The sequence below is a fragment of the Acanthaster planci genome, linkage group LG12 (assembly GCF_054643075.1).
Source record: "Acanthaster planci isolate LZ-2023a linkage group LG12, COTS_SCS, whole genome shotgun sequence".
Taxonomy (NCBI): Eukaryota; Metazoa; Echinodermata; class Asteroidea; order Valvatida; family Acanthasteridae; genus Acanthaster; species Acanthaster planci.
Window position 1 is genome coordinate 8,396,345 of NC_141788.1, and position 24,190 is coordinate 8,420,534.

The 24,190-nt window shown below is 42.5% G+C and overlaps 2 protein-coding genes across 5 annotated transcripts in view; one reads left to right on the top strand and one right to left on the bottom strand.

Moving 5' to 3' along the window:
• Nucleotides 1–133: 133 nt before the first annotated feature.
• LOC110985157 (uncharacterized) overlaps nt 134–24,190 on the top strand; it is a 43,492-nt gene continuing 19,435 nt past the window's right edge. The window contains exons 1-3 of one of the 4 annotated variants that reach the window (XR_002598953.2): nt 135–482; nt 1,964–1,997; nt 6,116–6,508. The gene's annotated coding sequence lies outside the window, so the exon portion shown is untranslated. The other 3 variants (XR_015427367.1, XR_015427366.1, XR_015427365.1) reach the window with 3 other exon arrangements.
• LOC110985201 (protein sidekick-1-like) lies at nt 1,198–23,790 on the bottom strand. The gene is made up of 17 exons (XM_087144249.1): nt 23,358–23,790; nt 21,597–21,881; nt 14,524–14,853; nt 13,793–13,860; nt 12,819–13,053; nt 12,150–12,470; nt 11,339–11,635; nt 10,566–10,883; nt 9,946–10,245; nt 9,346–9,452; nt 8,601–8,811; nt 7,857–7,953; nt 7,338–7,584; nt 6,603–6,642; nt 6,089–6,266; nt 4,962–5,067; nt 1,198–4,314 (listed from the first exon to the last, which is right to left on the bottom strand). Exons 1-16 carry the CDS (start codon nt 23,404–23,406, stop codon nt 5,004–5,006), a joined length of 3,147 nt encoding a protein of 1,048 aa, XP_087000375.1. The 5' UTR covers nt 23,407–23,790; the 3' UTR covers nt 1,198–4,314; nt 4,962–5,003.

Here is a 24,190-nt window from a genome sequence, read left to right on the forward strand (position 1 = left end):
GCCAGGACGTGTTTACAATAATTTCCGTGGTACTACACGGCCCTCGTTTGTGTGTTTAACCAATGTGGCATCCAACGGAACCAGCGAAATGGAACTTTCTGGACTTGAGATGACGTCATTGGAATGCCTCCAAAATAGACTCGCCTGTAGGTCGTTTCTGAGAGCAGTCACTGCTCTCTGTCATGTCTTCCCCAGCATCAATTTCAGTGTCGATGCACGATGGAAAATTTATTGAAATGGGGTCATATTAAAAGGGGACCGGAGGGGGTGTACATGCTTGAGTCGCGCGTCATCTTTTGTGCTGTTGGCAATGATATGGGGCTAAAACAAACAATGCTTTGTTTCAGAATGCCGCTGGGGAGACGAAAGTAGACCGGGTCGGGCCATTCCTCCATGGTCGGACAGACTTCATTTAGGAGGGGGACAGACCCTCCGCCCTCCCGTTTCCTGCACTCAGCAGCCCCCAAAACAGGAAAGTGTAGGTAGGTAGGCTATATTTTCAATTAAGTTTTCGATGGAATGGGGAAACTATCTTGTGTTCTGAGTGGGTGATAAGGGCAGTGGCATAGCTAGGATTTTACTGGGGGGCACAAGGGGGTACCGTGCTTCCAGTGGTGTGGTTTTTTGGGGGCAAGGTTTATTACCCTTGTTCAATATCCATTCATCTGGTTTTTTTTTAGTGGGAGGGGGGGCCACCGGGAATTTGGGGGGGGGGACGTGGCCCCAAGGGCCCCCCCATGGCTATGCCACTGTATACAGCCCATAAAAGACAACAAATAGGAGAAATCCTATGGCAACAGTGTTACATACATAAAGAAGGGAGCCCTAGATTTTAACTTTTGGATTCACCACCGGGCAGATGACTGACATGCTCAATATCTGCGGGGTTCATGTTGTGAAAAGAGGGCAGGGTTGAAGGGAATTATGAGGGGAAACTGTGCTTTAACAAGACACACATTGGATTCAAATTTGCATGGCATTTCTTATCAGTAAGTAAGTCAAAGTTTCTCACAATTCAAATTCGACGTTTCCCCAAAATAGGGTCAGCGGAATAAAGAGAGCCCTGCCTTTAGATTTATTGGGGGACTGACCGATTTTACAAGATTCAAATGCCAAAAAAACCTGGGGGTCCCTGCATATACGAATCCCCCATTTATCAAGCAAGCATTTAAAGGAAGGAAAATGTCCACTCCTAAGTAAACCTTTACTGGCGTGTATACATCCTCAACCAAGAAGAATAGATATTTTATTATTATATATTTATTATTATATATTTAACCAAGAGGAATTGAATTTCATCCATTTATAATGACACATTATACAGGCAGTTTGACTGTGACGAATATATAATAGAAAAATGTTTCTATAGTCAATTTTCAGAAATTAAAAAAAAAGAACTCTTAATGACAGGACAATTCTGAGATAGTTGTCTTACAAATAATAAATGTTTATGAGTGCAATGGTGTATAAAGAATCATTTTATGAAGTGACATGAAACATTTCATTCCAAGAGGCAAGACTGAGTGGAATGGAACATTTTATATGTCACTGAATGGAATTACTGTTAGCACTGCACGAATGTGAACATTTAATATTTGTTCTATACAAAACCAACATAAAGCCTCTTCTGCTTGGATAAAAAATTAACGGTCCTCACAACTTACGTCCGCTAATTTGCCAAACAGATTTCTGTCTGAAGCACCACCCACTGGTGCCCGTTGCCAAGGGGAGCCGGGGGGGGGGCTGGCCAGGCCCCCTGGCGGGATGCTGCCCCCCATCAGTAAAAAGTATAAGCATGAAAAATAAGATTTGTTCCTGTGATGTGGGCCCCCCCCAGCTGATACTGTGGCCCCCCTTAATGCCTGAAGCTGAAGACAGTGCTGGGTACCTTGTACCGGTACGTGTAGTTTCATGTAATATTACAATGGTTCCCATCACTACATTATTTTCCTCTTTCTTACAGTGAATGAAATATATGAAATGGCGACAGGAACCAGGTAAGTGAAATGAACTTTCTATTCAATGGTACCTGTTGAATAGAACAAATGATTCAATGACACGTGATCAACATCCATCAATCAATGACAGGGATTGATGCAGGTACTGAAAAATCATATTTAGTCCAGCCAAAACAAAGATATTAAAATCCTCTCCCTACAAGAAAAAAGTGTGACTATTATGTTACATCATTATTTGACATCACTAACTGGGCACTTTGAAAGTCAGAAATACAACAAAGACATAAACTGTACACAATGGTAAAATACTGTCATCTTTCACTATTTCTTGGAAATGTTAAACGCCATCTTTCACTATTTCTTGGAAATGTTAAATGTTATCTTTCACTATTTCTTGGAAATGTTAAAATACATGAACTGTGTTATCTTTCACTATTTCTTGGAAATGTTAAAATACATGAACTGTGTTATCTTTCACTATTTCTTGGAAATGTTAAAATACATGAACTGTGTTATCTTTCACTATTTCTTGGAAATGTTAAAATACATGAACTGTGTTATCTTTCACTGTTTCTTGGAACTGAATCAAAGAGATTACTTCAATACACCATGAATTTACTACAACTACTTAAAGTAGTTCCATACAAAACATATGACACAAAAAGTCTCTCTAACCAAGGCAGTACTGATACCTCCTTCCCTTTGAAATGAAAAAAAAATAATGCAGAAAAATCTTATTTCAGAGGTAGTAATATTCACGCTGTCACACTAGGCCAGGGTAGTCAAGTATGTATCCAGAAATAGGTTTTTGGAGGAGAGGAGGCCAATGTTCGGGCTTGTTATGTCCTGGAAGACAGTGAAATATCCCAACTCGCATTTTCACATTATTTTGTAAATGCTATGTACATGTTTGCTGTGGAAAGGGGGCACCCCTCCTCCCCAGGCCGACCTGGAGTCTGGGTCATGCCATGAATTGGAATCCAATGTGTGACACGTTGCTGTCTCTGCTACACCTGACCTGTGTAACTTGACGAGGAATACATGTATGTCACCGAAATTGACATCAAACTATTGTCAATATGTTTGGTGGGTAATCTGCACAACCTAATCACTCTCGGAAATTAAAGAATGTGTTTTAATCTAAGGAAATCATACTCCAGATGTCACTGGGTCAGGAAAACGTAGGACCCCAAATTTATAGAATGGCCCCCCTCTGCCAATGAGAGTAGGAGACAGACAAGGAAGGACCCCCCTACACACATTGCAGCAAAAGTGGGTAACACATTCAAAAAGTCCACACAGTCTTCTGAAAATTGTTGAACATTTTGTGAGTGACATTCTGAAAAATTATCTACTCTCGCTCCACCCCATCACCATTTAAACCTGACACAAACTAGTAAATAGTAGAAAGGTATTTTACAGCCTGAATTCCAATAGAAACATTGTTCTCCCTGCATTAGGCACATGATACAGTAAAACATGTAAAAACATCTGCAATTTTCATCATTTACTATCTATATTACGTTTAGACAGTTGCTAAAATATTCAAACAGCCACTTTAATTAACTTGTATAAACCATGATCATGGATGTTGAAAAATTCAGATTCGACATACATAAAATTCAATTTAATTTAATTTAATGCAATTGCACATTCAAAGCAATTGCAAGGTTTAGTGAAATTACTGCACCTAGCAATTAAAACAATTAAACTTATTTATTGAAAGATATCGACTAAATATCACCATTAAGTTCAAATATTCAGACTACCACACTGCCTTTCTAAACTACAGAGACCTCTGAGATCATTCAAGTTTCAGTAAACTAATACAACAATGTAGATTACTCCATGAGCAAAAACGTAATCAAAATATCCATTACTTACAAAAACTTTGTAGGGCTGCAAAAACTGCACCGTCTTCTGATGATGTAGAAGTCTTATTTCAGTTGCTAGTTTCAGGTCAATATCCCAACCTTTTGGGAGATTTTCAGTGGGAGGTTCTAGATTGCGCTCAAATTTTCACAATGTGCAATACACTACTGATTAGGGGCGTAACCAAAAATCGATTTAGCAGTCATCGTGATACAAGAATGCCACTTTTCGTCATCGTGATACATAAAATCTCTATCAAGGTATTCGGTAGTAAACAAACTTGACACTTGGCTGTGAACAAACATGCTCAAAACGTGGACTGTTTCCACCAACAGAAGATGGAGGGCAGTTTCTGCATCCGTTTCTGTGGACAACAAAACTTGAAAAGAGTAATAAAATAAGGCATTGAGGATTTATTACTTGAGCTCCACAGGCAATGGAGAAGGAGACACTGCCTTGCCCTTTCATGAACAAAGCTCCAGCCCTGTGAAAAAATACATTTTGAAACATGACACGCATTAAAAACCTGGCAGAAAAATTCTGAACCCCTTAAATGCAGGTCCAACGGTTATTGTAACTGCCACATCTTTTGTTCATGACATGTGTTGCGATCAGTGTTGTAGTCAAGACCAGCCACAAGACCAGCCACAAGACCAGACACAAGACCAGCCACAAGACCAGCCACAAGACCAGACACAAGACCAGACACAAGACCAGACACAAGACTATCCACAAGACCAGCCACAAGACCAGACACAAGACCAGGCACAAGACCAGGCACAAGACCAGGCACAAGACCAGACACAAGACCACACACAAGACCAGCCACAAGGCCAGACACAAGACCAAACACAAGACCAGACACAAGACCAGCCACAAGTAACAGTGTGAAAACTGACCAAAGGAATGTTTCTGTTGCAATTCATTTGAATAGGTTGTGGCTTGAATTCAGACTGGAGGTCTTGTGTTGGTCTTGTGCTGGTCTTGTGTGGTCTTGTGAAGGTCTTAAATGGTCTCGACTACAACGCAGGTTGCGATACGTATCGTGTTGTGACAATAGTTACACACTGTTTATGCTAAGATGAACATTTATATCATTACTTCCCTACCACTGACCCCTGTTATCCGTACCTGAGCAAACAGAGGTCCAAGGGGGGTTCCGACGCTGTCTTTCTAGTAACTCGCGTCCTTTTCTTTCAGGTCCATATTAATTTCATTGTCTGAGTCCTTTACTTCACTGCAGAGGAAACCAACAAGTTAAAAAAATCTAAGGTGGTGGGAAATTTGCCCAAGCCTTTTGCAAATGCACTGACTTCAAACCTCACGATAACATTCCTTGCATTTGTTTTCCAGAATGATTGATTCTGACCCAAAAGCACGGATATATTTGGTGCCCTCTCAAAGTAGTATTGATATTTGATCGGTGTTGAAGTTAGGGATGCTTTTACGCTTAAGTTTCCAAGTTTGCTCTTTGGGGTTCTTTATTGGTGATTGGACTGTGAATTTTCGGATTTGAAGACCATACTTTTTTCTCCTTACAAATCAAATCTATTCTAGCGAGAGGCAAAAACAGGAAAATGTAAACTTTAAAGAGATGGTAGCTTGATGTTTGCTTAAGATTTGAAAAGGTAAAAAGAGTTTGTGAGGTGCTTCCAGGTGAAACCTCAAATAACCACTGTTTCATAAGTACCTGGGACAGTTTTCTATTCCTATTGGTCAACATGCGTCACGTGACAGTGCATAAACATTTGATAACGCCAGCTGCATAAATCAAGCGCTGGCACCTGGATACGAGACAGTTCAATCGGGTCTGATGGGTCAGGAGAGTGTGTGCAGACGACACGCCACGCACACAGCAAGTTCATCGAAGAGGATTCTATTGGACAACTTTCAAAAGGAATATACCATAAAATGGACGGGGGTGTTTGGGAAAATGAAAGTAAAGTTTTAGAACAAAATCGTTGGAAATCCATCACATGTTGACTTCTTTTGACTCGCTGAATAAAAAGGTATTTATGAATGGGAATAAATATTTGCTTGGAAGTTGGACAGTCTTAAACTATCTCAGGAGAGTTAACCTTACTCAGGTGAACGAACGCTGATAATTCCCTCACCTGTGGCTCAGGCATTAGTAGCGTCCATTCTCCTGATCTGGTCTTAAACGCACATTTAAGTCCGGCCAAGCACATATTTATTCCCTTATTCAATTTTGAATTTGTCCCTAATAAGAGGCTTCTTGGCTGCTCGTTGTGGCTTACCGCTCCTTTTTCTTCTTCAACCAATAGGCAATCCCGATGACAATGATCAGAACCACCAATACACCCACAACAACGCCAGCTATAATTCCGACTGTATTGTTGGCCACTGGGGGCGGAACTGTCTTTTTAGGGCCTGGTCTCTTGGTCGGTGAGGGTGTCACTGGCTCAGGCCCCATTGCTGTGAACAAAATGGCGATAAAGCATGCCAATGAACTGGGCGGTGTATATGGCCAGTGGTACAGTGTAGTTGAGATCATCCTAAGTCCAAAGACCAGTCACAAGGAACAGGGTGTACCAAGTCAAAGGAAAGCTTTTGTTACAGTTCATGTGAATAGCTAGTGACTTGAATTCAGAGCATCTCTGAAAACAAAGCAAGACTTATAGTTTTTACATCCAATAAATGTGACCGGTGAAACTGTATTGAGATTGTTGCTGTAATGTGTTCACATGCTCGACAAAACTGTGAATTCCCACAAAACATGGACGGGGTTTTAGAGCAGATCTTGCCACTCACCTTCATACATCAGCGGCTCGCTCCAACTAAGAATTGCTTCCTGAAAGAAAATTATTCCATGATCCATTATTGTTTCAGTAAATTTATCTCTCCATAAGTAGGAGACTTATGTATCTATGGCAATACTGGTGATGCATGGATGTGATGAAATTAAGTACCGTTCTCCATGCCATCCTAGACCTGAAACCCCAAATCTGTGTCCTTTTCAGACCGAAATAATTCATTCCTTGGTACAGTGCACTTTCAGAAGTCTCTTAAAATACATGGCCGTTCCTTGGGATTCATTTCACAAAACACTTAAATTTGCTATGAGAGGATAATATTTGGTTACCAGCGAAAAATACCATGTAATTGTGTCTTCTGTGTGACAGGATCTTGGCAGTATTCTGCTAAGCACAAAAACCCAGTAAGCAGTATTTCTGCATAGCAACCCTGTAAGACCGGCCCAGTTTTGTTTACAAGTGATGAGAATTATGGTGCCTGTGGACTGTGCCATTTTCATTGGTTAAGCAAGGACCAAGTTTGATCAACGACCACTTCGTCAATCACTAGCTGGTTGATTTTTGCCTGGTAGCCTGTACACAAAAGTGTATACAAGTACCAGGCACAATGACTCAAACACTCAATACAACTGACCACAAGGGAACCTGTCCACCAAATATAATCAGGGTGCCAGGGCAATGTTCCAACAGTTGATTGACGGTCAAGGAGTGAACCTATCCCCTCCCCACTCACCGAGTCTGCTTCACTCTTGGCACCGACCCTCACGCTGTAGTTGCCCTTCCCCAGTGGGGCATTCTGCCAGCCCCCATACATCTTCCCGTCTCCGACCAGAAACCCACCGTTGTTCTTCTTTTTTTCAACCTCAGCGGCGATGTAAGCGTCTGGGTTCTCACTGTACGTGCCATATGACTCCCCGTCAATCACCACGGCCGCCCGCTTTTGCCTTGCCAACATCTTCCTCACAGCGACAAGAAAGGACCTGAATGACAATGACACCGACCATCTTTCTGTAAAGCTTTGATTTTGGACTTTATGGGCGGCATCTGGTAGAATTTCCTGATAACACTGCCTCAACCCAAAAGTATAATCTGCTATACTTGCACAAAACAACAGTTATTATTTATAGAGTGTATATATATCCACCATTAATTTTGATCAAGGCATTGTAATGTTTATACCCCTGCTGATCGGGCCTGTCAACATTCCAAAAACTATGCTCCGATAGTCTCTCAGGCCAGGACATGTACTTACGTGACATAAGTGGGGTCTGTGCTGTGAATGTAGATATAAACACTGGTCTCTGACGACCTGGAAGGGTCATGTGGAGGTGTGTCTGGCTCGGGAATATCTGCGGCCAACAAATCAAAATGGGGCGTCAACAAGAGACGTCGCTTTATTTTTTTTATAAAAGGTTTTTTACGGTATGCCTACTGTGCATACAAATCACTTTAGTGCTTAAGATGGACCCTGTGCTGAAAATTACTTGCCACATCCGCCACATGCTCCATGTTAACGTGAGCGCCATACAGTTTTGTGCACATTCAGATGAAAATTGATCTGTGAGCCCTTCCTGAAACTGCACAACTGGGAGGATTTCTGTTAAGAGGATGTTCTACATATGGAATTTGGATAAAAATAACGGCAAATTTACCCTCGAAAAGCCTGGGTTTTTTTTTGGAGCATCTCACAGCGGGGGGGGGGGAGATGAGGTGTACGTATGGTTTTGTTGATATGGTCAATGAATTTCAAGGCTACAAGCCCCATGCCTGGAGCATGCCAGTGAAAAACCACACATTTTCTGCTCTGGCAAAATGAGCTTCGAATGAGAAAAGTACGTCTGTTTTTCACAATATAGGTATTGGCACCAGGTATTAATAATTAACATGAAGGCTTGGCACAAGAAAAACAAATATACTGCAAGGATATGGGAGCAAATGTCAATTAAACAAACAAGATTCAGTTGTTCCATTTCAAAATCAGAATGAAATCTTTAACCTGTCTTGGGTTTAGTGAATGCCTCGTGCATAACAAACTCCCCTTCTCCCGGTGACGTCAGGGCGGCCACACGAATCCTGTACTTTGTGCCTGGGTCCAGAAAGTCTACCTGGTAAGCAAAAACCGCCGGTCCGACAAGCCCCGCCTCGGTGTACATCGTCGGAGGTGAAAAGGTGGGATCGTAAGGTTTCTCAATGGCTTTGTACTGGACCTGAAACAAGGACAAATTGTGTCAACAGTTTGATTCCCCAGTCACATCTCTTGAAGAACACAGCTGGATGATGGAGAGAAGCTCATTTTTGTCACCCCCCGTGGTCACGGCCATTTCTCCTCCCCCCCCGACTGAGGTAGCTATAGGCTTGAAAACCTTAAAAAAGTACATTCCAAACAAACAGTGCGGCATGTGACCTGATGAATCAATTCGAATTGTGTTGAAGGTAATGCCTTGAGAGTGCTATTTGTAGCAGGTATTTTTCCCCATGACTGCTGTGGGACCTGGGATGTCTGGGGGGGGGGAACAAAAGTCCATGTTTTTCCCTTCAGTTTCAACAATAGTACCAGCAATTGGCTGTGGACTTCGGCAGAGTGAACTTTGGTAACTTGTTCCCCTACCCATGACTTCTTGATACACCACTAGTGAAAATGCACTATTTCCAAACTGGCCAACGGATCTTACAAGCATGCTTACACCACAAAATTCTCACTTCCCCACCCCTGATATTATCCATCTTCCGCAGTGTCTTACGGTATAGTTGAGGATGACCCCATTGGGGGTGGTTGGTGTTTCCCAAGCGACGTCCAGCGTCGTCTCTGTCTTGTTTGTGACGGTCAAACTAGCGGGTGGTCCTGGAACTGTGGAGCAAAGAGTACCAATTAGCTGTCCATCCTGAAATCCTCGGCCTCTGAGCTAGGTAACTTCCTTTAACTCTTCCACTGAGCACAACAGGAACGGAACATCATACTCTAGGCTTTCATCAAGGGCATCAAGCCCTATGTAACGGACCACAGGTGGGATCTTTCTTACTCTTTCAAATTCCTTCCAGAGAGATTTTGAACAATCTGGGAGAGAAAGTATTCGAAGCAGGCCTGTCAAATGCGAATTCTATTGGCGGCAAAGCTAAGGTGTGTATTTCATTACCACTGGACAAAACTGGAATATCCAACCTACAGCAGAACCAGGAATCAGATTTTGGACAAATTGAGAGGAAGCCAAGAATGGATGAGAAGGGTTCATACAGTCATGAACATGCACCTGAACAAGAACATTCTACCATCCAATGACCCAGTTCTCTTTTCTGACTACAAGACTACCTTCGGATGGTGTTACTGCGGATGGAGAACGTACCATCCTCAGAAGTTCTGGCCTCGACGGGAGTACTGAATGGTCCATTGCCCGCTTCCGTCCTCATCTGCACCCGGAACGAGTACCTCGTGTAGGGGATCAGGTTTTCGAACCTCACATAGGTCCCTATGTAGTCATTGACAACGGGCTGGCTAGTGTTGTCCACATTGTCCAGCCTGTAGCGGTAATCTACCAGGCGGCTGGACCAGGAGCCCTCGCTGCAGTCGGCTCGGGCGAAGGAGAAGTGCAGCCAATTCTTTGTACGGGACTCCACGGTCACCCGGATCGGGGCATCTGTTGGAGCTGAGAAACAATAATCACAGACAGCATGACGAACTTGGCGAGAATCTTCTCTGGAAGTAAGGCTAGGTCTTAAGTCCCTGGCTACGGCTCGAAATCATTCAAGTGTGCATGACAGCCGCTGGCTGCTGGCAAAATCCGTTTCCAGATATGCTATTGCTAAGCCATGGCCAAGTTATTTGGATGCTGCATAGTAAGGAAGGGCACCCATCACATTATGAGGTCTAACGAATGCTGAGGTAGCATCCTTCGTATCTACTAAACAAAGTCACTTTATTGTGGGGGGGTTCCCATGGGAAAGCCAATTAATTAGGCAAACATACCTCTCTGAGCTGTGTAGAAGACTCCAATCCTACCGTCGCTATAGCTGAAGCCAGCTTCATTATGTGTCCTCACGTACAACTTATAGGTTGAGTAGGGCAGAAGTCCTGTGATGGTGTAGTTCATCACGGTGGTGTTGGCAGCCACAACTTGTTCCCTGTTCTCATCATGGTCACACTGGAATTTATCCAGTAGGGAGTAAGACACTTGGTAAAAGTCGACCGGGCAGTAGGGGTTGTCAGGGTCCTCCCAGGTTACCAGCAATGCACTGGGGTTGTCGTCAATGGCTATGACATTGTAATTGGTGACGATGGTTGGGACTACAAAGGTGATGGAAAACAAGATCAACTTAAGGGACCAATGCATCTTACATACAGAGAAACCATGATTGTTTGGGGACTGACACCACATGACACTATAAGGCAGATTGTGAAGAATTTTTTTGACTTACCATGTTCAGTAGCACCCAAAAAGGGTGATCGATTTAAAAAAAAGCCCAAAATGTATCATTCTGGTGTAATATTCTGCATGACTGTAATACATATTACAGATGTACATCTGTATCATGACCATCATTCCCGTAATTTTTTTTCTCACCACGAGAAAAATTGGAGGGGAGGGGATGATTCGATTACCCCCCCCCGTCAAAATTGAGGAGGGATATACATGTATGTCCCCATCCCCCATGATTTATACCCGTGAAAATGTCCATCTGCAATTCTCTTTCTGCACTGCACCTATGAGGTCACAGCAATACACTGACGCCATGACTTACTTCGTGACAGGGTGGTAAATTGCATTTTCTCACTCCGCGGTCCATTGCCTGCTCCTGTCACGACGTAGATCTGAACGTTGAAAGTCATGCAGGGATTGATATACCTCGACGACAACTCAGTGATGTCAATGTTGGTCTCACTTTCATCAAACGTCTCTCCAGTTTGATTATTGGTAAACTGGAGGGAATAATACCTGAAGTTTCCGTGTACGTCTACGCAGGGAATACGGGTCCAGTTTAATCGTGCCATGTGTTGGGTGACCTCTACGACCCCAGGTGCTGGCAGGGCAATGGGCACTGTAAGTCGCAGAAAAACAGACAGACAAACCGACAGTCTCTGATAAATGGAGTCAACACCTGTGCAGAGTTGCTAAACACAGAAGCTTTTCGTGCAGATAAAAGAGGCCATGTTATGAATATTGCGTGTGACCAGGTTACCTGCTTAAGTACAGTAGGCAAAAGTTACACAAAGACTGTTGACCGCAGCATATTTTAGCCAGGGTCCTTTCACAGTACGGTATCATTCTGAACAAACTAACTGATAGATCTACAGCAGAAAAAGAATAGTTGCCACAAATAGATAGTCTTCAAAAAAATGGAATTGGAGGCTTTTAATCCAAGTCTATTGAAACTTTTGTTCATGCAAAAACTACGTGAGTACAGGGAAGAGGGACAGGATAGGGGCTGAGGGTCATAACCTTTGACATTGTGCCTCCAAGGTCACAAACTCTGAGATATGACAGGATGGAACCATGAGTGAGCAAGCTTTAAGCATCTTACCTCCTTTTCTACTCTTTTGCATGCTACTCACATGTTTGGCGGGTCACTTTGGTTTCGAATTTGATGGTGGAGTTGCCAAGCTCGTTGCTAGACATAACGGTCGCGTTGTACCTCATATAGGGATCCAAGCTGCCAAAGACCACCCCAGTGGAGGAGGAGTTTACAGGCACCACCATCGTTCGGGTTACTGGCGAATCAATGCGGGTCCCGCAGGCTACCAGTTCAACCGGTGTGAAGGTTACATAGAACTCTCTGATGCAACGGATGCGGACAGATGGATCCACCCAGCGAACACGAAGGTCTAGCGAACTGTCTACATATTCAATGTAGACAGAGGCAACTGCTGGTGGCTCTGTAATGAATGTTGGAATAGATTTCTGTCATCAGGCCTCTGAAACAGAGTTACGGTATGATGTGAAAGATCACCATCACCTTGTGTGTTCACATTGTACTATGGTACGCTTAACCCAAGTTAGTAGCTCATAATGGATCGATTGTTTTGGCAAGGCATGAAAAGCCACATGAATGCATGCATGGAAGTCACAGAAGTTCAAAGGAATGCATTGTGACTGCACAAGTAAGTGCAGGAAGGTAATCAAACACCCCATATAAGCTAGGGACTGTCCTGTGCGGTAAGGATCATCAACTCTAGTGGCTGAGTGACTCAATAGCCCCATGAGCGGTTTACAAGTTCACGTACCTGTCTTAGAGGTAGTCACATTTAACCCTTCGCTCACTGGACTGGAAAAACCATTAGCACTTGTAAACACTGCCCAAATGGTATACTCGGTGCAAGGTGCTAGGGCCGTCAAGTTGTAGGAACCTGCCTCTCTGTCCACAATAATCAACCCAGAAGAGCCTGCAGTGGATTTCTTCCAGTGCACATACATCTGAGGACCTAGCTCTCCGCAGCCCCAGGTCGACGGAGGAGGCAACTGTGTATATAAAAGATACAGAATGCCTAGCCCCAAAGGTTTGTTTTAAACAGACCTAAAATACAATGATGTGCTTTGCTTTAATACGAGTATGCTTAAATTTCCTGTGGGACCCATCACATTCCAACTCGCTATCATAAGAAAGTGTAAACAAAAACAAAGCAGGACATCATTATGTTCAGGGTCTATTGTCAAGTAAACAATACAGAAAACTGATTAGGTGCTGTGTAAGAAAACAAAATTGACAGGGGTGGGATTTGAACCTGTGACCTTTGGAACGTTTGCCTGTACTGCTGTGACCGAGCTCTCCTGCAATGTTAGTGGTTCCAACCTTCCAACCATTTGGCAACATATTGACAAAATGGGATGAACCCTTTTCACTTAATGTGACCTCAAGTACACTGCTACCAATGGGTGTGTTTTTTCAAACGACAGTCCTCCTGGAGACTCACTACGTGTGCAAACAGGATATTGCCCTTTTTACACGGGATACGTTGAGCCAAAAAGACCAATTCAGTTTGAATAAAGCATCCGCCGTGCCCATACCGGAACGTGACCCTGGTTGGGGAAACTTCCCACCAGCCTGCCTCTTGAGTGCTGGTGAGGGCAGATTTCAACTCGCGATGGATACTGTAAGTGGCTTTCCCATTCAGTCAACGTATGAGGGCTTACGGATGATATCTGGAATTTTGCTCCAGTGATTTTTCAGGATCTGACCTATTTCAAACAAGATGCTCACCTCCCAGGTTATCTCAATCACTTCAAGCTCAATTCTGCTGGCACTGAGTGTCAGCGGTGCTGTTGGAGCTATGAAATGAATGAAAAAAATTGCGAAAAGAAACTAATTTTAAACTCATTTGGAGGGTATATTCGGGTAAGAGCAAAGTTTAATATTAAACTTGCAATCCTAACTATGCTGATCAATTTTAAAAATTGTGAGTATAAAAAAAAATAGTTAACCCATCAACAGGATTACCCATTGAGGGCTTTTCACTTCTAAGTTCCTTCAGACACTTTGCTTGATCACATCTGCTTCTCGCCGGGCAAGCATTACGAGTGGTCGGAAGGTGTCCAGTGTCCAACTCTTATTTCACATACTGCAAATAACTGGTACCCATTTTTACCCATTTGTGTACTTAATACTTTTCCACACAGCCTGAGAAATGAATATTTCAGGAAAATGCCCCTTACTGTGCTGGCATGTTGGCACTTCCCGCCTTGAAAGGATTATGGGCCAGTTCATACTACAGGCGGATGCAAAGCAAATTTGACATCAGAACACGTTGGCAGCAGACTTCGCTCAACCCTGAAATGCATTCAACTTTTACAAATTCACAGCACTTGGAAAATTTGAAGTGATATAAAAAAAAAATTTCCTTTGTGATCACGTTTGTGTCAAGTATGGCTGACCTTCAGTACAAAGAGTAATTACACAGAAGTAAAAACAAAAAAAGGACCAAAGCTTCACACCTGGGCACAATGTCTTGATGGTCGTTTTATTGGTGGGAGGCCCCGCCCCTCCCACACCCTCCCTCACCACCACAACAGCAAAATCATAATCTGTGTACGGGTCCAGGCCCGTGATCTCCACGGACGTTGTGACATTGGAATCCACGACGTGAGTGAAGTTGTAGCTGTCATCTCCTTCTGTGTCGCTTGCATAACGGTAGACTGCCTCATAGCGTAGGATTGGGCCGTCGCCGCCGCCGTTCGATTCCCAGGAAAGCCAGTTGAGGGTGAGTTTTGTCGGGTCAAAGTATGTGTAGGACACCTGAGGGGGTGTCCTCAAATAAGGCAACACTGAAAAGAGGAAACATACATTCACGGAATTTTATGTAAATCACTTTGAACCTCTAAGCGGAAATTACACAAATCGGTGGCGTAAATCTGCACCAGGAACTGGGGACGGAGGCTGACTTCATATTCCTCCGCCATAGAAATTTGAGAGCAAGGGGGAGATGGTGGACAGTGCATGACATCAGGGGCTACTGTTCACAATAGAGATGTACATGTACATCTTATGGTGTATTTAAAGTGTTATTTTTACTCAATTTTTTCATTCACTTTTCACGACATTCCAGAAATACCTCCAAATCTGCCTATTTCCAGTATTACAAAAAGTGTAGGACATTAGCCAATAGCCAATTCCTCCCACAATCAAACTTTAAGTGGGGATACATACATATACACTGTATGTATGTACTAGTACCCAGCCCCTTCCGGATTTATGCCCGGTACAAATCATGAATGTGTACAAAAGCAATGGTAAAAATGACTTCAAGAGGTACTACAGACTTAATAATGTTTCACTCAGTCTGTCACCTCATGAAATAATTCTTACCATTGCACAAATGTGAAACTTTCCTTGTTTTATGCACTGTCTGAAGAAAACAAGTCACTGTTTTACTTCCTTGGCCGATCAAAAAGCTCCAACTGCACCTTCTCTGCATGCGCATGGTGTCATTTGCTTGTGTGGACAGCTGCTATTAAGCGTGACAGTACGGTATCTAAGGTGCGTATGTTAAATGGTCCCATTACTGAGCATAACGAACAGGTCAATAACACATGATTCACGATTGCCAATCAGATCACAGGGATTTCAGGTGCTGTGTTTAAAATCTTTTGTACTCCATTCCTGCTCACTGTCCTTTGGCTCTGTGTCTTGATCGGACGGCTACGGCTTCAGTTTTGGCCCATGGCACCCAACGGTGAACAGCCATATACATGTGGCCCTATAGATGATTCCAGTTTCCAGAAATGGCTTGGACATGAATAACAGCAGAATGCGCATAGAATGAGCTACCAGTCCACGTACATGCATTGGGATCCCCAGCAGTAAACCACGTATGATTACTGGCTGTAATGCACACATGGACTGGCATGAGTGAGGTCACAAGTGCATGTCTACACACCTGAATGGTCTATCCTAATGACCTGTCATGATAGAATCACATCAGTGCAACTTACAAAATGTTGTTCAGTTACATGTACATGATATATACAAAATAGATGTGGGATGTGCAAATTCTGAGACCATTCGTGTGCAGTACAAAAAATCCCATAGGGTTTTCCTTAGGGGCGTGGCTTAAGTTCACAAACAGTGATAGGCCAATTTCCCAACAGCCAATGGCCAAGGGTAATGGAACGTTCTTCTGGCCAATCACAGGCCCCAGGCATGTACATTGTAAATGTACATGTACAGTATGTTCACCCAGCACTGCCTACGTGTCAATTTAGTTAACACATATGGGATTGTATGGGGTGGCACATGACAGGGGTTGCCATAATCCAGTCCTGTCTCCTGTGGCCACGGCTTCAAATTTTGATCAAAAGAGGCAGTGGTGGAGAGCCATAGCCAGTGGTCAATACTTGTGCACGCTGTAGTCCCACAAAGAGATGCCGCACCGCGTGTTGTCAACATCATGTGCAACATAAACCGTTGAAAATATTTCTTGTTGGGGTTTTCCTGAAGATGTATTTTAGTAATTATAGCCTCGTATGGATTTTATTATAACAAAGAAGGAACCAGGCCATGAATAAGCGTTTCGCTTTCTGTCTAGTATCCGCCATTCATGATCTATTATTTCATTCTGTAGTAACATTGTTTCTTTATGTTCTAATTATGATGTATGGAAATACTTTAAGCCAAACCAAACCAAGATGTACCCCTCATATACTGTATATTTGCAATGGACATTAGTAATAACGCAACACATGATAAAGCCCAAAGTAGACGAGTTTTTTAAAGTGATATTGAGCCATTTATGCAGCATCGTCATTAGAAGCCAGTATCGATCCTTGACATAAACATCTTTGACATCATAAACTGATTTTTATCGACACCATTAAACCCCAACTAAATTCTACACTCTTCGAATATCAACTGGAGTTTCGGTTACACAATAAATCGCTGTGACACAATAAATCTGGCTTTGAAAACATTTCTAAGCTAATGACCATCAGGTTGACCTTTGGTTCAATGCTGGCTTCGTAATGTGTTTCACATTCTTGTGAAAACCCCGGTTGCAAGAATATATTGATTTGTTTTACAGGAAGAGAGGAAATGAACGAATTTTCACTGCTCGAAAAAGACTACTGCATATTTGATTACATAAGATCATTGACTGATAAAATAATCCATCAGACGTCTCGTTTCCATCACAAAAGTTCACTGACGTTCCAGGTACGACCCTGAACAATAAGCAAAACTAAGTTGAGGAAGGAAACATACGTGCAGGGGGTGTGGACATGCATGAGTGACAGAATTACTTGTGCATGTACACGTATGCCAGTCCACATGTGTTTTTATCACACACAAGTCCTTGTCCAAAATGTAAGATAAGAAAAGTAGCTTTGCAGGGTGTACAACTGACCTATTTTAATTCAACAATTTTCAGCATGCTTTCACTTTCCCTGGATTCTTAAGTTTTTGACATGTTCACTGTTCTCGTCATGGGAGGGCGATGTTACTAGTCACAAATTTTGAGTACAGAGTCCAAGCAGGCACTTTACAGGTATGTACTCCAGAAATTATGCATTCCAAATGTCTAATCGGCACACGGCCAGTTTTTATGCAAATTTCATTCATGACCTATGAATTCCTGAACCCCAAAAGAGCCAACCAGGACAACCAGCCAACTAGAGGGTCGTTATCATACACAAATATTGACTGCCACTTGAGTGGTTTAGTAATTCAACTCTCCAACAAGGGATACAACTGTCGATATCTCTCCCATACAAGTTGGTCTTGCTCAATTTAAGTGATAACCGATTGATTTAAATACAATGAAAATGTTAACTCTCTTTGAAATACGAATTTGTTGCAAATTCACTGGTGCTTTTCCATACTACCCCTGTACAAAATTTTGGAACCCTGCTCTTAGGAATACGTGCAATGCGCGAACGCCCATTGCTACATGTGGGTGTATGTTTACATTTGCATGGACTTTGGTTACCATGGGCACTCATTAGCTCTTTTGGCTGTGCACAGTACAGCAAGATAATGTCAGCGAATGCCATACGCGATGTGATCTGGCGAAGTCCTTCAAATTCATATATGTATTTGTCATTTTTGTGCTATTGTCAAAGCTCTTCTGTTCCTGATTCCAAGGTACATGTATGTCTACCTGAAGTACTGGAATCAGGCTGTCACAAGCAGTCTTTAAAGTTCCAACATTTTATTGAGTTTGCCCAAAAAAAGGGAAGATTGCAAATCTGTATTTGTAAATTAATGAAATTTGTATAAAAAAAACAGAAAAAAATGGCAGCAAATTGTTAAATTATCCAAACACATCTAAAGCACCATTTTTCCATCCTTTTCACATTTGGTGAGGTGATTTGGTTGAAAATAGTTTTCACAGTTCATGTTACTAACTCTTGACCAATCAAGAATCTGTCGGCAGGATGTTATAATGGCTGTCAATGTTTTTATCAGGGTGCCTATGGCTTCAGTTTTGGCCCATGGCATGCAATGGCTAACAGCCTTAGTCTTGCAGACAACAATGTCGTTTTCCAGAAATGGCTAGACTGCAGAGCAAATGAGCTACAATGCACTGGGGCTCCAAAGTCTGCTATACACTTATACAGACTGAGTGTTCATGCCATCGGCAGAGAGGCTTTTAGGGCTGAGTCAATTTGATAAATTCATTATTTGAATATTCAATCTTTGATTTGATCGAATATCCAAATATTCGGTCTTACCGACCGGCAGATTGTTGATGAACAAACCATATATAGTTGCAATAACACGTGTACAAAATTGTACATTATGATCAATATAATAGCTTCTCACAATTAGGAGTACATGTACATGTATCTCCAGCCATGATTTAGCAAGCTTTCAGAGATGAACAAGACTTCATGCCCTGTTGAAAATTTCTACTCCTTTTAAGTTGTCTGATGAATAGTTTACTTTTTAAATTGTAAGACTTCTGATGCTTTTCATTTGAATCTGGTTAAAATCAGCCTCCATAGTGCCATTTTTCTCATTTAAAACAAGAAGAAACTTTTCCCTCCCATTTCATGAATTGTGCATTCGAGTATTCAAATTCTAAAAATACTTAAAATATTCAAAAATCGCTCAAATATTCAGTTATTCAGCACAGCCCTTAAAACTTTCGGGCAGTTTTCTGCACAAGACCCACAATTTGGACCGTAGCCTAGTACCTTTACCGGCTTTGCCAGCCCAAATCACTTGGCTAGCACTTGGGGTGAACATGAAACCTGCTGGCTGGCACAAATCTGGAGACTACATTATAAGTACAGCAAAATGCTCAGACTACAACGAAATTTAGTACTGTCTCACTTTCCTCCATTTCTCAGTTTGCCTGTGTGCCCGCATATTGCTAAATTCTTGCAACAAACCACTACACCAGCTCAACCAGCCAACAGCAGGCACTCACCAGCTGCTCACAGTTTTAAGCTTTAACCCTGCTCACGTGATGCAACCATAACGGCTTCATTAAACCCTCTTGCCAGGCAACGGATGATGTACATTTGTACATGTATCTTTGGATGAATAAAGTGACGCATGTAAGGCTGGGCAGTATTGTTGACAGACGTGCAAGTTGTTCAAATGGACGTGAATCATGACCCACACCCAAAATATGTTTGACACGTCTATGGGCAATTTGATTTTGACTCTACAGGGGAGGAAAAACATTACGTTTGATCAGAAAATTTGGAAACTTGGAAGTGTAGAACTTACTGATAGAACAATTTGTTTTGTACACATTGGTTGAAATCATGCATACCAGCAACAGTATTGGTACACATGCCTGTGTGGAAGCAGTGAAATGTTAAGCATTTCTACATGTATTTCAAGGCTACATCCCTGAAGGTTTACGTGACGGTTTCATTGGTTATTCAATGTTGGGCTAGCATTGTGCAGTGCACAAACACACACTGTACCCGTACGTGATCTGTACAACTTTCCACTCATTGTTGCAGCCAACCGGACAAATGAATTGAATGTGCATCAGTGCATCACGTGAGGCGGTAATTGGTGAAGTGCTAAAGGTCACACAGACAATGTCGTTAAAACCACAAGTAAGGACAAGCGAAGTGAGAAATCAGACTGCATTGTCTGGCTCTGGGAAATCAAGGATGGGGAAAGGGAGTTAGAAGCTTATTCACGCTAGAGTTACTCCACAAGATTTGTGGCACCAGCGCGTGCTGCTATTGTGCACATTTAAACTGTACAACTGGTACCTCTACATTTACTAGTACATGTATGATGTGTACAGTATGTGTAACATGTTGTAGCACAATATGATTGAAAGGGTGTGTGCACACTGTTACGTGCATATTGGAGCGTACGCTTCAGATTCATTTCAAAATGGAAATTGTAAAAATGCCCTCTCTGTGCGATAACTGACAATCACAGGGCACCAAATTCCATGGTACACAGGCACTGGGTATTTTAATTAGTCCACGAAAAGGTGTCTTTCTTGTAAAACATGTAAAAATGTGTTTGCTCTAATTGACATCTATCATACAGACTCCGGGTCAAAATTCTTGTGGGGCTTCTCCGTCCAGATGATGAACAGGAGAATGAAAAACACTAAAAATTTATAAACTCCTTTAAATAAGGCTAAAACATCTGCTTCCTGTGGGGCTCAGTGTGCGTGACATTGTGAACTTGCCCCAACTACAAACCTTTCCGAAACCCCCAAATGACGCATTTTACAAAACTGCAAAGAATGTGCCAATGAGCATCAAGTAAATATTGCGATATTCTATTGAGAAGAAGGGCCGATCGAGAATCAAACTGTCAGGGATAGGCCCAACTTTCTTTGGTGGGTGCCCGAAAATTTGAAATTTCTTGATCTCATCCTGTCTGTGGTTTGAGGCCCCATGCTAGGGTAGTTTACTCACTTAACCCTAACCGCCAAGCATATTGTTTGGCTTACACTACACAGTAATACAAAATACATGTACATGTACTAAGTAATAGTCTGAGCCTGAAGGACCTGGCACTACAGATTACTACTTCTGGCTAGGTTACTTCCATTGTTACTCGTACAGAGAACAATAAAACCATGCATTCATAGTGCCACAGCACTGTATGGTACATTGTCTTATCTATTGTATGTTATGGCTCCAGAGAACAATATCGTCATGTCCTCTTACAAGCGGCAGCACTGATTACTACATTTTACTACAAGTAGTAATTTGTAGTATTATGTAGGGTTGGGGTTAATGCAGGGAAGCTCAATTGCACTTAATTGTACCAAAAGTTGTCCTTTTCACTTTGTGTTTAGAGAGACAAATCGGGCTCACTTTTGACTGGGGAGGAGGGGGTGTATTTTGTTCCTCCCTTCCCCAATCAACACTGCTGATGAAAGAACAGACACCCTCTTAAATATTTATCCCGCAAATCCTCAGGAAATTTTGTTACAAGCAACAAATGTGCTTTCCATGCCCAATAAAAACTTGTGAACCCCCTGGGTGCCCCGCCCCCACAGAAATTCCAACCTTGTTGAACAACTCTGGTCTGGCCAGGATGCAGGCACACCTGCACACCTCAAGAAAGAAAAACTCACCAAAAACATCAACGTTGATGGTTGTCTGGTTGAGCACCGTGGTCCCATCCGTATCCAGCAGTGTGCAGACGAACTCGACGTTCGGCTTGTCTACGGTCACTTCAAAGCTGGTGGATCTCGTGTTGTCCACGACAGACGTGTTCGTGGCTGTGACGCTTCCCTGCGGACCAGTCAGTGTCAGGGCATCTGGGCCTGGGGGTGATGATGAACCATCCGCCTGGCAGACCAACGTCACAGGCTGGCCAGCATTGGGCTTTGACGATTGGACCAATGATATTGTCCCACCTGTGATTTAGAATGTCTAATTTAGAATTACATGTACCGGTAGCTTAAAGAGGGGAAAAATGTTTTAGAACCTTCCATGAGATTACAATCAGACCCCTTTTTCATGTACAAATATTTGCCTACGACTTTGATGACTGCTTAGAGGCAAAAATGGTGCATCTACCATACATGTAGCTATCTGTATAGCAAGGAATGGACCGATATGTGTGTAGACCATTATTTTTACTGAACAGTCTCTCATTTTTTTCAATGCCCATAGCCTACACTAAGGTACATGTAAGAAAACAGAGAAAAACAATCACTTGAATACACTGACTGCATCTGGTATTTGGCTACATTTGGTCGGCCTATTCTTCAATTGTTGAAGACCTGGGCATAGTTCTCAGTATATTGTACTTGGCTGGCTTGAGTTACTTTGGCCCTTACGCTCGTGACATCGGAAAAAATGCTAATTTCCAGATACCATAAGAATTGTAGAGTTGGAGTTCCTTAAGCTACAAGATCTAAATATCTCGAATTTCGTAGATGTAAATTAACTGAGTATCCAGTAATGACCTTGAAAAAATGCAATTGAGGTCACTCTATAAAGTCGGGGCGCAGAAGTGTGACAATTTTGTGTCCAGTCACACCTGACCTGTGTACATGTACATGTAATTTGACCTGGATATCACTGAAATTGATGTCAAACCATTTCTATGTGTTTGGCAGGTTATTTGCATTAGTTAGTTGCTCTTGGAAATTAGTCTTCTGAATAACAAAATCATATGTCAGACGTGACAGGGACACAAAAAAATTGAACCCCTTCCAGTTTATGGAATGGACCTAACGATAAACATGGCCAATAGCATAAATGTAAGTATGGTGGAATGTGACTCAGGTTCCAACATCTCAGATTGTGTTTTCCAGTGATTGGGTGAGAATTTTGCCTTTTGCCTCATTTTTCCTGTGGTAAAATGAAAAAAATTGTATCCATGTCTTGAACAGAGGATTAGGCCTATCAATCCATGTACCATTCGTAAAGGTGGCCTCAGCCACCTCCTCAAATAAAAAAAGTGAAAGTGTCAGCGCAATTTATCTTGAATCCATCCTGAGTTGATCTGGCTTTCAAAGTTTGAACAAAAGAATTGTTTAGTGTTTGTACTTGTAGCTACCGAAGACACATCTGACTCCACGCCTTGCCCGGGTTGGACGTTGTCTTCATTTCATTATGTAACGTAGTACGGTCAGGGAGTCCACCTGGGCTAGCTCCACGCCCCCAAACTAACCCTCAAGTTGGCGTGATGTTTCCTGGTGGAGGTTTTGCCGACTACATGATTCGGATGAGTAAACTAAAATAAATTTTCGCGCGTCAAGATTGTGCTGAACAAGATAGACTCTAACCGCTTTTAGTTTCAGTCAACCAATCTGCATCGAGGGAAACAATTAATTCACATGCTTCACTAAAGCTGAGCTAGAATTTAAAGTTAGTATGCTTACCCTTTACTCCGGCAAACAGGAAAGACAATATGACCACGAAGACAATCATTTCAAGCTGTATCCGATATTCCACTCGGTGCACCTGCCTTTGATGTAGGTCTAACAACGCAGTGCCGCGTGATAAGCACCTGCAGGCGGTACGCTTAAACTGTTCCAGCACTCGCTCTGGCTTCGTAGTACAGTACTGGTAGTGGTACTGTGACTTGTCAGGGCTGTCTCCACCAATCAGTCTGAATGACAGGACTACGCAGGATTTAACATCGATAGCTGGAATGTTTCAGACACGGTCTGCCTTTCACGTTTCACTTGTTTGAATAACTAACATTACCCGATGACTAACATTACCCGCGATGATCGCCCAGCCGACTGCGGTGCGGTAACGTGGGAGGGCAAGGACGCGTTCGTTCATCAAGGCCATGTTCCTGTTGTCTCGATCCTCACTGCCAACCCTGGCCAATTTTGAATGCATGGTGGCGCTAAACGGATAACTGGCACGCGTCACGGGCGACGCCTGTATCGGTCCTATGTGGCTGTTGATTGGTCGGAAGTTTTCACGAGGTTGAATCATGGCAATTAGCTGTGAGAAGGCCGGTCACTCTGACATGTTTCTTTCCTTTTCTTCTCCTTTTTCTTCATTTTAGGAGCCTAGGAAGCTTACCTATTGCATGAAATCATTCCTAAATGGATACTTTAACCATTTCCTGAGTCAACCCACACTCCTTCAAGAGTCCTCCGTGTTGGGTTTGTAGCTCTATGGTCAGCATTATCGATATTATACTTCATTCTGAACATTCAACTTCATATCAATGTCTCGTTTGGACCTCATTATTTTT